The sequence below is a fragment of the Notolepis coatsorum genome (assembly GCF_963971535.1).
Source record: "Notolepis coatsorum genome assembly, chromosome: 16".
NCBI classification, from domain to species: Eukaryota; Metazoa; Chordata; class Actinopteri; order Aulopiformes; family Paralepididae; genus Notolepis; species Notolepis coatsorum.
This window is the reverse complement of record NC_140180.1, coordinates 81,367,122-81,383,755: the sequence shown is the minus strand read 5'-3', so window position 1 is coordinate 81,383,755 and position 16,634 is coordinate 81,367,122. Positions and strand designations below refer to the sequence as shown.

The 16,634-nt window shown below is 40.2% G+C and overlaps 1 protein-coding gene across 1 annotated transcript in view; it reads right to left on the bottom strand.

Moving 5' to 3' along the window:
• The window catches only part of cdhr2 (cadherin related family member 2), a gene marked incomplete at both ends in the record, with an annotated part of 79,455 nt that overhangs the window by 642 nt on the left and 62,179 nt on the right, over nucleotides 1–16,634 (bottom strand). The window contains 7 exons of the mRNA XM_084332101.1: nucleotides 2,824–2,887; nucleotides 3,716–3,799; nucleotides 6,884–6,997; nucleotides 7,261–7,382; nucleotides 8,872–9,013; nucleotides 11,627–11,695; nucleotides 15,849–15,937. Coding sequence (XP_084188227.1) covers nucleotides 2,824–2,887; nucleotides 3,716–3,799; nucleotides 6,884–6,997; nucleotides 7,261–7,382; nucleotides 8,872–9,013; nucleotides 11,627–11,695; nucleotides 15,849–15,937 — 684 coding nt within the window. The remainder of the gene's footprint in view (nucleotides 1–2,823; nucleotides 2,888–3,715; nucleotides 3,800–6,883; nucleotides 6,998–7,260; nucleotides 7,383–8,871; nucleotides 9,014–11,626; nucleotides 11,696–15,848; nucleotides 15,938–16,634) is intronic.

Genomic DNA, 16,634 nt, shown 5'->3' with positions numbered 1-16,634 from the left:
GTTACGCTCCAGAGACTGTGCTAGACAAAAATAAATAAGTATAAGATAAAATAAGTATAGCAAGTATAAAATAGAAGTCACGTACGTAGACACAAGTGTTCAGTATGTACATATGTACAATGTTCAATGCAGAGTAGAAGTAACTGAGTTACCATACAATATACTATACAATATACTAATATACAATATATTATATAGTGCAAAGCAGAAATGGGATGAGGTACAATTTAGGTACAATTTACAGTAAGGTGTAATGAGGTATGGGTTGTAGTGCAAATTCTTTACCAATAAATATAAAGTGTGTTTAGGTGTTCTAAAGTGTGTAAAGTGGGTGCTGCAGTGAGTTGTTTGTTTAAAGTGAGTGTGTGCGTGTGGACAGGGCCGCCTCAGGGGGTGTGCGAGCAGTGCGGTCGCACAGGGCCTCGTGGGAAGGGGGGCCTCGCACAATTTTTTTTTTTTTTATTATTATTTTTTTTTTTTTTTTTTTTTTGTGAGGCCCTCCTTCCCGCGAGGCCCTTTTTCATCACAGACCTAAAATCTAGTTTTGCTTATATGCTTATATATTTCACATTAGACACGTTTGTAGAATGTTCCTGGCTCTGCGGCTCTGCAGACATACTCACTATTGGAGCTCTGGGGCTCTGCACAGGTTTCAACTAAGGGAGGGGTTACAACTTACATCATGTGTACGCCGGCGTGCGTCAGCTGCGTTTGACTATTTCGCGTGTGCAGCTTTGGAGGTTATGCTTAGTTATGCCAGCCAAAACGAAGAGGGCGGTCATTCGGCAGATGGACTGAAGATGAAAGTTGTTGCATGTTAGACAGTTCAGTCAGGCTAGCCATCCCGGCTAAATGCAGGGACAGCTAGTTAGCTTTAGCTACGTTATAATATTGAGTGCTAACGTCGGGATAGCCATGATGATGTCGGCTAGTAGCTAGCTTAGCTAAAGGCTAACTAGCGTTAGCTAACCTAGAGAGAGCGCGTGCAGCATTGTTATGCCAAGATGAAGAGGGCGGTCGTTCGGCAGATGAACTTCGTCAACTCCACGCGGTTGTCTCCATCCTCTTGGACGTTTGGTAAGTTTTTAATGCACTCTATTCTATTCCCGCCGTGGATATCTCTCTCTCTCTCTCTCGGGAGCCAAACGGGCCGGCTAGCTGTTGTAGTAGCTAACGGTGTGTGGCCTGGTGTCAGCACCTGATACGAGGGAGGTGAGCTTGGTGTTTCATTATGAGAATATCTCCATGCTCAAGTCGGCTATAGTCCGCGAGGGACTTGTTGCCGGCACCGCTATGGTAAACACCACTCTGTAGTGGGACGTGTATTGCCTTCTTTTTCCCTTCTCTCTTCGTATGAGAAGAGGAAAACACAGCGGCTGTCTGAAGTGTTGGCCTGTATTGCTTTTCTCACGTTGTACAGTTTTTCAGTGGTAGCCGCATAGCTTGCTTCTGCGTTAGCTAGTGGTTAGCGATAGCCGGGTTGAGCTAACTGTTAGCCAGTTAGCTGTTTAGCTACGACGTTTTAGCTACTCGTTTTCGCTCGGCTGGGAACGTTAGCTTGATGCTATCAGTTAGCCTAGAGTTAGCTGTTAGCTTGTGCTACGACCATTGACATTAGCCGTGAGAATAGCAGGCCCTGGCACTCTGACTACGACATCATCTTTGACAGAAGATGTAGTCGGGCCTGCACCATGACAAGGCTCCGGCCATAGCTTCTTTTTGTCCCGCCAGCGAGAGGCCTTTCGTCAACGTGGAGACCTGTGTTGCGGCCTTTCGCCCTGCGTTCCTTGGTGCAGGTAAGATGTCCATTGGACATTACCCCACTCTTCCTTCCTTCCCCTCCCGAATGTTTTGTTAATAACAATGTTTTTTTCCAGGCAAAACATATGTTACTTCACAACATTTGGAGATACGACATGTGCTGTGTGTGAATTGTCTTGGTCGTTTGTGTAGCTTGGGTAGCGTTGGCCAAAGCTGTGTGTGGCCTGGTGTCAGTACCTGGCTACTCTATTTGCAGTTAGCCTATTTAGCTGATGTCGGCCATTGGCTCCTTGCTACTTTGTTTTCTCTGGTATAGACCCTCTTCTCTTTGGATTTAAGTGTTGATCTTTGTCCTTTTGGATCTATGTATATTCATGTTGCCTTTGTGAAGTTATCTTTTCCTTCTGTTTTGTTCTTCCATTAAAAGTTGAAGGGGCTCATCTTTGCTTATCTCTCTCATACATGCTCTCTCTCTAACACACACACACACAGACATGCTTTCTCTCTCTAACACACAAACACACATGCTCTCTCTCTCTCTCTCTCTAACACACACAGACATGCTCTATATCTCTCTCTAACACACAAAATGACATGCTCTCTCTCTATATATTTCTCTCTCTTTCTAACACACATATACATGCTCTCTCTCTAACACACACACACAAACAGACATGCTCTCTCTCTATCTCTCTCTTTCTAACACACACAACTGTGCAGCGATAACACTGTATATTGACTGTAGAACGGGAGCTCTCTCTCGCTCTCTCTCTTGCTATATGTTGACTGTATCATGCCCAGCCTCGGGCAGCGCTATTATTTAAGAATATGTTGACTGTATGAAAGATTTTTTTTTTTTTACCTTTTGGGGGTTTAAATCTCGCACAGGGCCTCGCATTTCTCCCAGGCGGCCCTGCGTGTGGATGTGTGCGCTGTGAGTGCATTTGATGGTTGTTACATAGTGTTATTGTTCGTTGAGCATCCTGATGGCCTGGGAGTAGTAGCGGCCTTTGGCGATTGAGTGAATATCAATCATGGCACATTTCTGGAATGAAACCTTACCCTCATAGGCATTGTGTCCTTCTCAGGCAGGCTCATGTCAATGTTGTAATCCAAAGAATTGAGGCTGGGGGCAGGAGGGAGAGAAGACCGAGACGAGATGGTGTCAGCACTACCTCAATGTGTTTTATACAGTCAATATAAATACAAAAAACATATAATCACTCACAATTACACATGTTTTTGAAATGCCATTGCAGTCTTGAGAAATATGACAGAGAACATGTTTGATCTATCTTTGATTAGCGTTTAGATATCTGGTTGCTAGGGTACATGGAGGCTACATAACGTAATGTAAAAGCAGTGATTTGCAAACTCTTTCACGTTAAAGGAACATACCAACATTCTGGGAAATGTGCTTAGTCTTCTCCAGAGTCAGAACTATTCTGTCACGGTATTTCTTCTTTTATTTAAAGGGGAACTATTTTACTATTTCTTTCACTATTTGGGCACTTTTACACAATTCCTGTTAGTCTATGGAACACCTCTGTAAGGTTTTAATTTTTTTAATTCATTGTTTTGTATTTCTAATCAAATACTCAAAAACAGCATTTTTCTACCTCAAGATCTTAAGCCGTTTTGAGGCTGGGCTCCAACCACTGTGTGGCCTGGTGCCAACTGCCACATCAACTACCAAATTATTATGCAGCTGAGAAATCACTGACATCACAGATATGCACATTTTCAGATGACTCAGTTCAGTGAGGGTGAATATTGTGAGAGGAGAATTGGAAGAATGCGCCAATATGAGAATTAGAGACATAGATCCTATTAATATAAGTCCACATAGCTAGGAAACAATGCTAAACACTGAAAAAGGCCATTTATAAGATAGTTCCCCTTTAAGTTGAGGATTTGTGTGGAATCTTTCCAACTGGAGATGTGGCGTTCGTACCTGATTTTGTCGACGTTGGAGCCCTCCTCGTCAAAACCCAGGTCTGTAGCCGAGTCTATGTTCAGGTTCAGCACAGGGTTAGCCCTGCCAACAGACAATGATGCACACGCGCACACGCACACACACACACACACACACACACACACACACACACACACACACACACACACACACATACACATACACATACACACACAGAGACAGACAGTGAGACACACACACAGACAGACAGTGACACACACACACACACACACACACAGACACACACACAAACAGACAGAGAGACAGACAGACAGACAGACAGACAGACAGACAGACAGACAGACAGACAGACAGACAGACAGACAGACAGACAGACAGACAGACAGACATTGAACAATAATGTAAGTTCAAAGATGTAGAAGACAAGTCATGTTGTAAGGACAGTGTTACTATGTTGTCATGGAAGAGAGCAGACTGACACTTCAACAGGTGTGTGAATAACACAGTGACCAGGTGACTAAGAGCTGTAATACTTTATAATCATGTCATATAATATAATATAAGAGGATGTACTCACCCCTCCGTGGTGTACTTGTTGTAATACTGTGTATATAAGAGGATGTACTCACCCCTCCATGGTGTACTTGTTGTAATACTGTGTATATAAGAGGATGTACTCACCCCTCCATGGTGTACTTGTTGTAATACTGTGTATATACTGTTTATTTATTTAGTTTATTTATTTAGCACATTATTAAAAAAAAACAGTGCTAGGAGGGAACGAAGCCCGAAGGGCTTGTACAAAGTTCCACTCCCATCTCATTGTCCATAAACAATATGAACGAAATACATGTAAACATGGTCTAGAAAATAAACTACAAAACAGGATCAGAGACATAAGACACTATAGCGAAAACATGGACGATTAACACGAGTCAATAACAAGAACAATTTATTTATTTTTTCTTCTTTTTTTTTAGTACAAGAGGGCAAAGGAGAGGAGAATAACATACTAACAGTATATAATGCGGAACAAGAAACAAGCAGCCATACATCAGATGTAACACTGATGCACAGGAGTTACTTAATGTGATGGTGATTTATGTTGAAATTAAATGAGATTTTAATTGTTTTTTAAATAATAAGGATAAGGAGGTTGTTGACCTCAATGGTGAACTTAGAGTGTTCCAGAGTTTAGGACCTCTAAAGCTAATGTTGAATTGATGGCTAGATATCCGACAGAAAGGTAATTGGAGTTTATTACTATGGTTTGTTGGAAATTCTGATGAAAAGATGAAGAAACTATGGAAGGTATCAGGAAGATCTTGCCTATTGTTAATGAACTTGAATATGAATGAGCATGTTTGAAAGGTATTAAGTTTGTCAATTGATAGTAGAGAATATTTGTGGAACAGAGGTGCAGATGGTTCATATCTGGTAGAGTGAGAAATCATCATGAGGAACCTCTTCTGGATTATTACTAATTTGTTAAGATATGATGGATATGTTGCAGCCCAGACTATATTACAGTAGTTAAGGTAAGGAAATAAAAAGCTATAATACAAGGTTAGATGGGCAGAGGGATGTATCATGGGGCAGACCTTTCTCAAAATTCCAAGCATCATCATTGACTTTTTGCATACATTGTCAATGTGATTATGCCAATTTACCCCTTCATCTATAGTAACTCCTAAAAGGCACTTGGAGAATTTCATTTCCATTCATTAATATTTTAGATTCTTCTTTAGGGTAGTACTTATTTTTGTTGCAGAAGACCATGAAGTAAACATTTTTGACATTTAAGCTTGTTGCATTGAAACCATTTAGAGACAATTTCAAGTTCCTCATTCACGCCAACAATCAGGGACTTGAAGTCATGATGAGTAGCTAAGAGATTGGTGTCATCTGCGAATAATAATGGGAGTAGAGTATTACAAGACATAGCCAAATCATTAATGTAAATAAAAAATAGTAAAGGGCCCAGAATAGAACCCTGTGGAACCCCGAAGAGGATCCTTGATTTAACAGATGAGCATCCATTGGATGACACAAACTGCTCTATGTTGTCTAAGTAGTTAATAAACCATTTCTTTAGCTCTTCAGTAATCCAAGGTTGCCCTTTCTTGTTTTTTTGTGGCAGTCAAGGTAATGGACATGTCACATACTGTAAGAGGATGTACTCACCCCTCCATGGTGTACTTGTTGTAATACTGTGTACTGTAAGAGGATGTACTCACCCCTCCATGGTGTACTTGTTGTAATACTGTGTACTGTAAGAGGATGTACTCACCCCTCCATGGTGTACTTGTTGTAATACTGTGTACTGTAAGAGGATGTACTCACCCCTCCATGGTGTACTTGTTGTAATACTGTGTACTGTAAGAGGATGTACTCACCCCTCCATGGTGTACTTGTTGTAATACTGTGTATATACTGTAAGAGGATGTACTCACCCCTCCATGGTGTACTTGTTGTAATACTGTGTACTGTAAGAGGATGTACTCACCCCTCCATGGTGTACTTGTTGTAATACTGTGTACTGTAAGAGGATGTACTCACCCCTCCATGGTGTACTTGTTGTAATACTGTGTATATACTGTAAGAGGATGTACCCACCCCTCCATGGTGTACTTGTTGTAATACTGTGTATATACTGTAAGAGGATGTACTCACCCCTCCATGGTGTACTTGTTGTAATACTGTGTATATACTGTAAGAGGATGTACCCACCCCTCCATGGTGTACTTGTTGTAATACTGTGTATATACTGTAAGAGGATGTACTCACCCCTCCATGGTGTACTTGTTGTAATACTGTGTATATACTGTAAGAGGATGTACCCACCCCTCCATGGTGTACTTGTTGTAATACTGTGTATATACTGTAAGAGGATGTACCCACCCCTCCATGGTGTACTTGTTGTAATACTGTGTATATACTGTAAGAGGATGTACCCACCCCTCCATGGTGTACTTGTTGTAATACTGTGTATATACTGTAAGAGGATGTACTCACCCCTCCATGGTGTACTTGTTGTAATACTGTGTATATACTGTAAGAGGATGTACCCACCCCTCCATGGTGTACTTGTTGTAATACTGTGTATATACTGTAAGAGGATGTACCCACCCCTCCATGGTGTACTTGTTGTAATACTGTGTATATACTGTAATAGGATGTACCCACCCCTCCATGGTGTACTTGTTGGTACCAGGCACCAAAGGGCCACTCTTCTGGTTCTCAGTGGCCATCATGGCTGCAGACTTCATGGCGTTGGCTGCCTTCAGCTTGGTCCTGTAGCTGTAGGGTGTCAGGGGGAGCATTATAAACCCACACAGAGCCTTATCATAAGCTTCCCGTTAAGGGAAACTATGGGATGTAAAGGAGGCGGGTGTTCAGGTGCAGCACAGCGGGAATTGACTGCTAAGCGGTTTGGCGCATTTACAGACGGTCTATTTATCGATGTATGATAGGACAGTCCGTCTCTCTCTCTCTCTCTCTCTCTCTCTCTCTCTCTCTCTCTCTCTCTCTCTCTCTCTCTCTCTCTTTCTCTCTCTCCTCACCTTCTCCTTGTGCAAACCAGAGAGGTGGTGAGGACAGCCAGGACAATGATCATCCCGCCCACCAGGCCTAGCAGGCCAAAAGTCCATGGACTGAGTTTTGGTTCCTCCACAGCTACATTCCCCTAGAACACACAAATGGAGAACATGGATCTTAGGAAAGACAATCAACTCATCTTACAATAGTATATTACTATTATTATTATTTTCTTTTCACACAAAACAATATTTTCACATATCAAATTATGAATTTACATTTTCTTTTATAAATATTTCCACCACCTCTAAGGACAAATTATGCTATTTTGTAACATTTGCAAAAAAATTATCTTTCAAAACTCTAACTGATGACTATAGTGACTATGATGACTATGATGACTATCGTGACTATAGTGACTATGATGACTATCGTGACTATAGTGACTATGGTGACTATGATGACTATCATGACTATGGTGATTATGATGATTATGATGATGATGATGATTACGGTGACTATGGTGACTATGGTGACTATAGTGACTATGGTGATTATGGTGACTATCATGACTATGGTGACTATGGTGACTATAGTGACTATGGTGATTATGGTGACTATCATGACTATGATGACTATGATGACTATGATGACTATGATGACTATGGTGACTATGATGACTATGGTGACTATGGTGACTATGGTGACTATGATGACTATGGTGACTATGATGACTATGATGACTACTGATGGTTAACCGACTGTAGTGTGGTAGTGAAAGGGTTGCTGAGTTTGTTATTTGATCCAAAGAGAATGGAATCTGTTTTAACCAGGCGTAATGATAGTTTGTTATCAGCGAGCCAGGTGCAGATTCTGCCGAGTTCAGAGCGGAGGGATTTTTCAACCTGCATCTTGTCCCTGTCAGAGACCAGCAGGGCTGAGTCATCCGCGAACAGGAACAAGTTGCAGTCACAAGCTGATGACATGTCATTTGCATAAATTAGGAACAGTAACAGTCCTAGTATGCTTCCTTGTGGAACACCACAGCTCACTGGGAGGGGGGGGGGGGGGGGGGGGGGGGGGGTAGTGTACCGTTTACCTCCACCATCTGTTCTCTCCCTTCCAGGTAGGATTGCATCCAGCTCACTGATGAACTATCTAAACCAATTGCTTTTAGCTTGTCAATCAGAATGGAGTGATTGACAGTGTCGAAAACCTTTTGGAGGTCCAGCATGACCATGCCGCAGTATTTGCCTGCGTCCTCCTCTTGTTTGATGTGGTCGTTCAAATAGAGAAGGCATGTGTCAGTGGAGTGGGAGGTTCTGAAGCCAGATTGGAATTCGTAATTAGCTTTTTTTCTGCGAGGTACTTTTCGACCTGTTCGTAGACAATTTTTCCATGACTTTCGAGATGGAGGTAAGAATAGAAACAGGGCGGTAGTTGCCTGGGTCTAATTTGCTGCTTTTTTGTGCAGGGGGGTCTCTCTCGCAATTTTGAAGTATTTGGGGACGTATCCCTGTTTTATGGAGAGGTTTATTATGTGGGTGATGGCGGCTGCTGAGTCTCAGGAATTTGGAGGTGATATTGTCATGGCCAGTGTCCTTGTTAGGTTGGAGGGCGCTCAGTTTTTTGATTACCTGAACTGTTGTGAGGCCATACTGGCTCAGTACCACAAAATGCTCAGGCATGGAGAGAATGGCTTTCACAGTTTCAGAATCGAGGGCTGTCCCGTTGATGTAGATGAAATAGGCCTCCATTACGGTTTCCTCCTTGGAAGCCCTGGGAGATACGACACAGTGTCATCAGGGTACAAAGAGAGAGCATCTCTAAACACGGACAGAGACATTTAAAAAAGATCATCATGGCCAGGTCACAAATGCAAGGAAGCTTCCCATCACCTTGCGACTTAACAAAGTAATGTGTGCTATGCTAACCTACACATCTCAACTGTAAATGGCTCAAATATTGAAAGGGTCACAGAATACAAATATGACATGACAAATTCACATTTAAATATCCTATCAGGACACTTACTAGCAAACTGTGACAAAAGATTGGCTTTGTATATAGAAACAAATCCAGTTTCCTCTTGTTCTGTAAAAAGAGGATCGTTGAATCAACTTTCCTATCAATTCTGGACGTAATGAGGATGTAATCTACAGGCTGCAGCCTCCACACTCAGACCTGTAGACTCTGTTTACCACTGTTTAGCCCTGAGGTTTATTACCGGAAGGGGTGTAAAGTACTTGAGTAATTGTACTTCGTTACAATACTTAAGTATTGTTTTTGGGGATTTGTACTTTACTCGAGTATTATTAGGTTTATATACTTGTACTTTTACTCAATTACATTTCAGAGAAAAAAAACATACTTTTTACTCCTTACATTTAAAATGCAGACCTACAGAGTACAAAGTACAAATCTCGCAGGTTCAACTATTTTAATTAGTATATTTGTTTCTCTGGCCGAACTAACGTTAACGTTATTAATCCTGCGGCCGCACTTTATTTAAAAACAGCCAATCAAATCCCCATCAATGGAAAATGAACCCGCCCATACCCATGCTGATTGGTTCTTGTGTAAGACTAGAAAGCGGGGATCTTTGATTAAACACCTGCTATCAGAAGAATAGACAGTCAGAGTGACAAGCTACAGAAGATGGCCACAAACTATAGTACGAGTGATGAAGAGGACGAAACGGAACATTTCATTACCCCGGAATAAAAAAAAGTTTTTACTTTTAATTTTAGTACTTAAGTACATTTAAAAGTAGAAACTTTTTTTACTTATACTCAAGTGTGTTTTTAGCCAGATACTCTGACTTTTACTCGAGTAAGATTTTGAGACGGTACCCATACTTTCACTTAAGTATAATTTCTGGGTACTTTTTACACCCCTGATTACCGGTGACAGCTACGTACAACACTCCACTGTGTTCTTTACGGTAAGTTTGGTTAGTCCTTATTAACAGGTGTGATAATCATCGGTACCTAGGCGGCGACAGTGGCTCGGGAGGTAGAGCAGTCGTCTGGCAATCCGGAGGTTCGATTCCCGCTCCTCCCGGGCAGCGTGTTGATGTGTCCTTGAGCAAGACACTTAACCCCTAATTGCTCCCGATGAGCAGGTTAACACCTTGCATGGTTGCCTCCGCCATCGGTGTGTGAATGTGTGAGTGAATGGGTAAAAATGTGAGTAACCAATTGTAAAGCGCTTTGGATAAAATCGCTATTTGAAAAAGCAGCCATTTACCATTATCTGTATATTTATAAAGCCCTACTCTGTAAATGACCACCTTATAGCTCAGCTATGTTGCACTGGAATTCTGGTCTGCATGCTGATACGCTCCAGTTCTTCAGGCACCCTATGCCAGGGTTGAACTTGGAAAGACTGCTTGTTGTATTGATGCAATTGTGTCATGGAATCTCTTGCAAACTGACCTAAAATGTAATACTTCAGCATCATTGAAAGCGGGGGTCCCCTTCAATTGACTCCCAAGGTAAAATAAAGTACAAATCAAATCAACTAGGAACCTTCATTTGAATGTACGTAGGTAACAGACAACTTTAAAATAGTATTTTTAGAAATACTACCAATATATAATATATAGGAAGCTTCCTTGCATTTGAGACACTGGTTATAATGAACTTGTTCTATCAGTAAACACAGACTCTATCCTAGTAGCAAGAGAGACGATGGCACAGCCTGGTGGTAGAAAGCAAGAGTAAAGGGATTATCTTGAGGTTTATGTAAAACAACAACCAAAAAATGATGATCAATAACCACATCAAAAATACGTATATGAATACGATTTGAGAGATGTTTGTAAGTTTACTGTTCAAAAAGCTAAGAAAGAGATTAAAATGAGATGTATTTCTATTGTTGGGGTTAACTTGTGGAACAATGCTGATATACATTTAAGAATGAGTCATTCGCTTTTGGGTTAAAAAAATTTAAATAAAAAAATTATTTCAGTTTGTATAGCTATTTTAGAGGGTTACAAATGTGAATGATTTTTCTTATGTTATTATTTTCGTTTTGGAGGGTAGCTCAATTTGATAAGAATAGGCATATAATAAGAATTATGCTTCAGCCTGTACCTTTTTAATCACTGACAAAAAACAAAGACAGTTGACCGTATTTACAATCTGGAATGATTGTGCATATTGTATTGTGTGATGATGACTGAATAAAACTACTACTACTACTACTACTACTACTACTACTACTACTACTACTACTACTACTACTACTACTACTACTACTACTACTACTACTACTACTACTACTACTATATTACAAACAAAGACATTCCAGGTAAGTTTGATAGAATTGTATTATTATTATTATTATCATTGTTTTTTTTTATAAATGTTCATTTGATCATCTACTCACCGGGTTTCTGGAGTGAACTTCAAGATGCTGAAGATATGAACTTCTGCTTTGGTGGCAATAGTAAGATCCCTGGAACGGCAGAATACCCAGAAATGAACACACTGGCATCAAGGTATACGAACAGATCGAAAAGTACCTTGCGGAAAAAAATCTAATCTACGAATTCCAATCTGGCTTCAGAACATCCCACTCCACTGACACATGCCTTCTCTACTTGAACGACCACATCAAACAAGAGGTGGACGCGGGCAAATACTGCGGCATGGTCATGCTGGACCTACAAAAGGCCTTCGACACTGTCAATCACACCATTCTGATTGACAAGCTAAAAGCAATTGGTTTTGATAGTTTATCAGTGAGCTGGATACAATCCTACCTGGAGGGGAGGGAACAGATGGTGGAGGTAAACGGTACCCTATCCCCCCCCCCTCACAGTGAGCTGTGGTGTTCCACAAGGAAGCATACTAGGACCGCTACTATTCCTAATTTATGCAAATGACATGTCGTCAGCTTGTGACTGCAACTTGTTCCTGTTTGCGGACGACTCAGCCCTGCTGGTCTCTGACAAGAACAAGTTACAGGTTGAAAAAGCCCTCAGCTCGGAACTAGGCAAAATCTGCATATGGCTCGCCGACAACAAACTATCATTACACATGGGCAAAACAGAGTCCATTCTCTTCGGTTCAAATAACAAACTCAGGAAGACCGACGGCTTCTCGGTTACAGTGGGTGACAATATTATCACAAGGAAAGATGAAATTACCTACCTGGGTTCCATCCTAGAGGCTAATCTTTCCTGTGACAAAATGGCATCCAATGTAATAAAAAAAGTCAACCAACGAACGCGATTCTTGTACCGGATCTCCTCTCTGGTAAACAAGAATACCCTGAAGACTCTAGCAGGAGCACTCATTCAAGGGTACTACGACTATGCTTGCACCTCATGGTACCAAAGCACCTCAAAGGCACTAAAAAACAAATTACAAACATCTCAAAACAAGCTAGTCAGACTACTGCTTGACCTGACTCCTAGAACCCACCTCACCCCTGCCCACTTTGACAACCTAGGATGGCTTAGAGTAGACGACAGAGTACAGCAACTTGCAATGGGCCTGGTCTACAAGATACACTACGCGACCAAGGTACCCATGTACATGTCAAAATACTTCCCAAAGGTCAGTGAATACCACGATCACAACACCAGAGGGAGCTCCACAAATCATGTAAAACCCAGATTCGGCTCAAACAAGGGACTAAACACGTTTCGCAATTATGCCACATCAATGTGGAACGCCCTACCTAAAGCTGTAAAGGAATGTGAATCACTACCCACTTTCAAAAACACTCTCAAAAAACACCTACGTGAGACTGCAATTCGAAACTGGCCCCTACAAATGTCCTAACCTAGTTGTACAGTAAATGACCAAGTAAGGCTTTGTCAGTATTCCAATGTACAGTGTAAAATGTGTGTGTGTCCCCTACCCAACCCCCCCCCCCCCCCCACCTCCAATGTACAGCCCTCACCCACCCACCCAACCCCACCCACCCAACCTCCTCCAATGTACAGTTTCTACGCCAAATGTATATACACTCTTTTTCTGGACACTTTTGTATCACAAACAGTACTGTATTTGCAAATCTGATATGTCATAAATGTATAGATGTAGCAGTACTGTCTATCTGTATGTCATGTATGTCATATATGTTATGATGAATTGAAAATGGGGGACCCTGATGTAAACAAGACGAAAGTCTTTCTCTGGTCTGCATCCCCTTAACAATTGTATGTATTGAGCTGTACTGTACTGTACCCATTCTGCAATCTGTTAATAAACTTTTCAATCAATCAATCAATCAATCAAGGGCAGCACAACATCAGTTCTCAAATAAGCTAGAAGAGTGCAGACTTCCACCGAGGTTTAAGGTTAGGGTTAGGGTACAAAAGAAAGATTGGATTTGGGGGTTTGTATGATAATAATAATAATAATAATAATAATAATAATAATAATAATAATAATAATAATAATAATAATAATAATAATAATAATAATAATAATAATAGCTTGGATTTATGTGCTTAATTAGCTAAAGTTGCACCCCCGATTTTCTGTTGGCTGTTGCTGGGAACCTTCAATAAAACAGCAGTAGATGACCATAGTGTTCTTGGGGCACATAGTTGACAGGAGAATTGACCAATGTAGCTTGATCCTGTTCCATTTAGTGATGTAAAATGTGGGGTCACTCCATATACAACGAACGAGGCTCTGACTTCATGAGGCTATAAGATGTTTGGGTGAGTTTCACCCAAATGAGGTTGTGATTCTAATTCAGACCTTCAAGCAGTGCTAGAAAATGAACCTACTTAGTTTGTTGGTGAAGTGCCCCTTTAAAGTGCAATAAAACACTTGGATAATAATAATAAGATGATAATAATAATAAAAAGATAATAATAATTAGATAATAATAATAATAATAATAATAATAATAATAATAATAATAATAATAATAATAATAATAATAATAATAATAATAAAGTACATAATGCTAAATCTTGCTGTGTCTTAACTGATATAAGAGTTTGGTTTGACATGGGGGTGAGTATATAATGACACAGGTGAGTAGATAATGACACAGGTGAGTAGATAATGACATGGGGTGAGTAGATAATGACACAGGGGTGAGTAGATAATGACACAGGTGAGTAGATAATGACACAGGTGAGTAGATAATGACACAGGTGAGTAGATAATGACATGGGGTGAGTAGATAATGACACAGGGGTGAGTAGATAATGACACAGGTGAGTATATAATGACACAGGTGAGTAGATGACACAGGTGAGTAGATAATGACACAGGTGAGTATATAATGACACAGGTGAGTAGATAATGACACGGGTGAGTAGATAATGACACAGGGGTTAGTACATAATGACTGATATAGCCTAGCATACCGTGCGGCAAAGGGAACCGCTCCCGCCTACCTCCGGTCAATGGTCTCTAACTACACACCCTCAAGACCCCTACGCTCTGCGTCTTCTGGCCGCCTCAGATCTACTCCTATCCAAGCTCCCGGAGGGTCATCAAAGAGAAGCCGCCTATTCTCAGTCCTTGCCCCACAATGGTGGAATGAACTACCCATCCCAGTTAGGACAGCCGAATCCCGTCCAATCTTTCGCCGTCGACTAAAGACTCACTTCTTCAACCATTATCTGAAATGATAAAAAAAAAAAAAAAAAAAAAAAAAAAAAAAATCTAACCCCGACTAACCTTAATGTCATGCACTTGTCCTAATAAACTAACCTACACTGTAACACGCAACACTTTGATGAACATTGTTACTCAGCTGATAGAGTTATACCCTTCTTGCTGTCTTGTCGCACAGAACTTGTAAGTCGCTTTGGATAAAAGCGTCAGCTAAATGACTAAATGTAAATGTAAATGTAAATGATATGAATTGAAATTTTAACCCTTGTTTGGTGTTCGCATTTTTGTTACTCATCCAATATTCACAGGTCTGGTGGATATTACGTATTATGGATGTGTAGGGTGGTGCACATTGTGAAAATGTGTTCTTGTATGTTCTTCACAGAAAATGAGCCAAGGCCAATGGAAAAAAATTTAATAAGAAATTGTATAATTTCTCTTTTAGTAAACATTGAAAACAGGTCCCACATACCTGAACACCACACAAGGGTTAAAGTGTAAAAAGTCAAGCTGTAACACGTGCCGTACGACACTGTTTATTTTTCCTCATATTTTTATATTCAAAGTTAATTATATTGTTTACACTGTTTATTTTTCCTCTTATTTTTATATTCAGATAACATTTTAGTGCCTATATTTATGTATTCTATTACCCTGTCCATATCTGTACTCCCCTCCCCCTCCCCCATGCTGCTATGACTGCTATCCTCCCAAGGGGATATCTTATCTTATTTTATCTTATATTACCCAATGTATACTGCCCACTCTTTATTATGGATAATAATAATAATAATAATAATAATAATAATAATAATAATAATAATAATAATAATAATAATAATAATAATAATAATAATAATAATAATAATAATAATAATAATAATAATAATAATAATTAATAATAATAATAATAATAATAATAATAATAATAATAATAATAATAATAATAATAATAATACAAATAATAATAATAATAATACATGTTATTTGTATATGTGGATGTGGAAGTTGGTTACCTTTTAATCAGTACTTCGTTCTCCTTCACTTTTTCCACTGAAGAGACAAATCTAAGGACTGATTTGAATGATATGTCAACAGTGAAAATCTGAAAAATGGAAAGAAATGTGAGACAAGTTACAGAAAGTGGAAAGAAGGAAACAGAAACAGTCTGTCCACTGCTGATAAAGTACTAATAAAGTACTAATCCACCACATGACAAAAGGTACATAATGTATGTTATGTTATAACCAAGTAATATATATTGAAAATGTAACATATGCATGTATTACAAATATTATTAAAAAACGTTTGACTCTTGTTAATATTTCTCTGTATATCTTCTTCTGTGTATGTATTTTCTTCTTTATGTGCACTGGCCGGAATACGGGCCATCACGCACGCCCTTGTGCGCACTTCGCGGCACTTTGTCCCCGTCTGTCGGCTGCGTTTTCACCAATCCACCAATACATTGTTGGAAAGTTTAATTTGCCGCCTTTCGATCATCACCACACTAAACCTATAGACTACCGCAACACTTCCGGTATGCTGAGCTCACAGGGGAGCGTGGGGGGAGGAAATGGATGAATGTGGATTAGAGCCTTGACGTAAGTGGTTGTAGCTATGGCTGTGGGGGTGCTGGAGACATGATCAAATACTGACGGGTGCTCAGAGTGTGGGAAGGTGACACAAGAAGACGAAGAATTCCATTGTTTTGACTGTGGGGGAATATGGTCAAGTTGAGACCATTGGAAGGGCACCAATGGGGCACGTCCTCTAATTTTCGCCACTCAAAAGGGCACTTT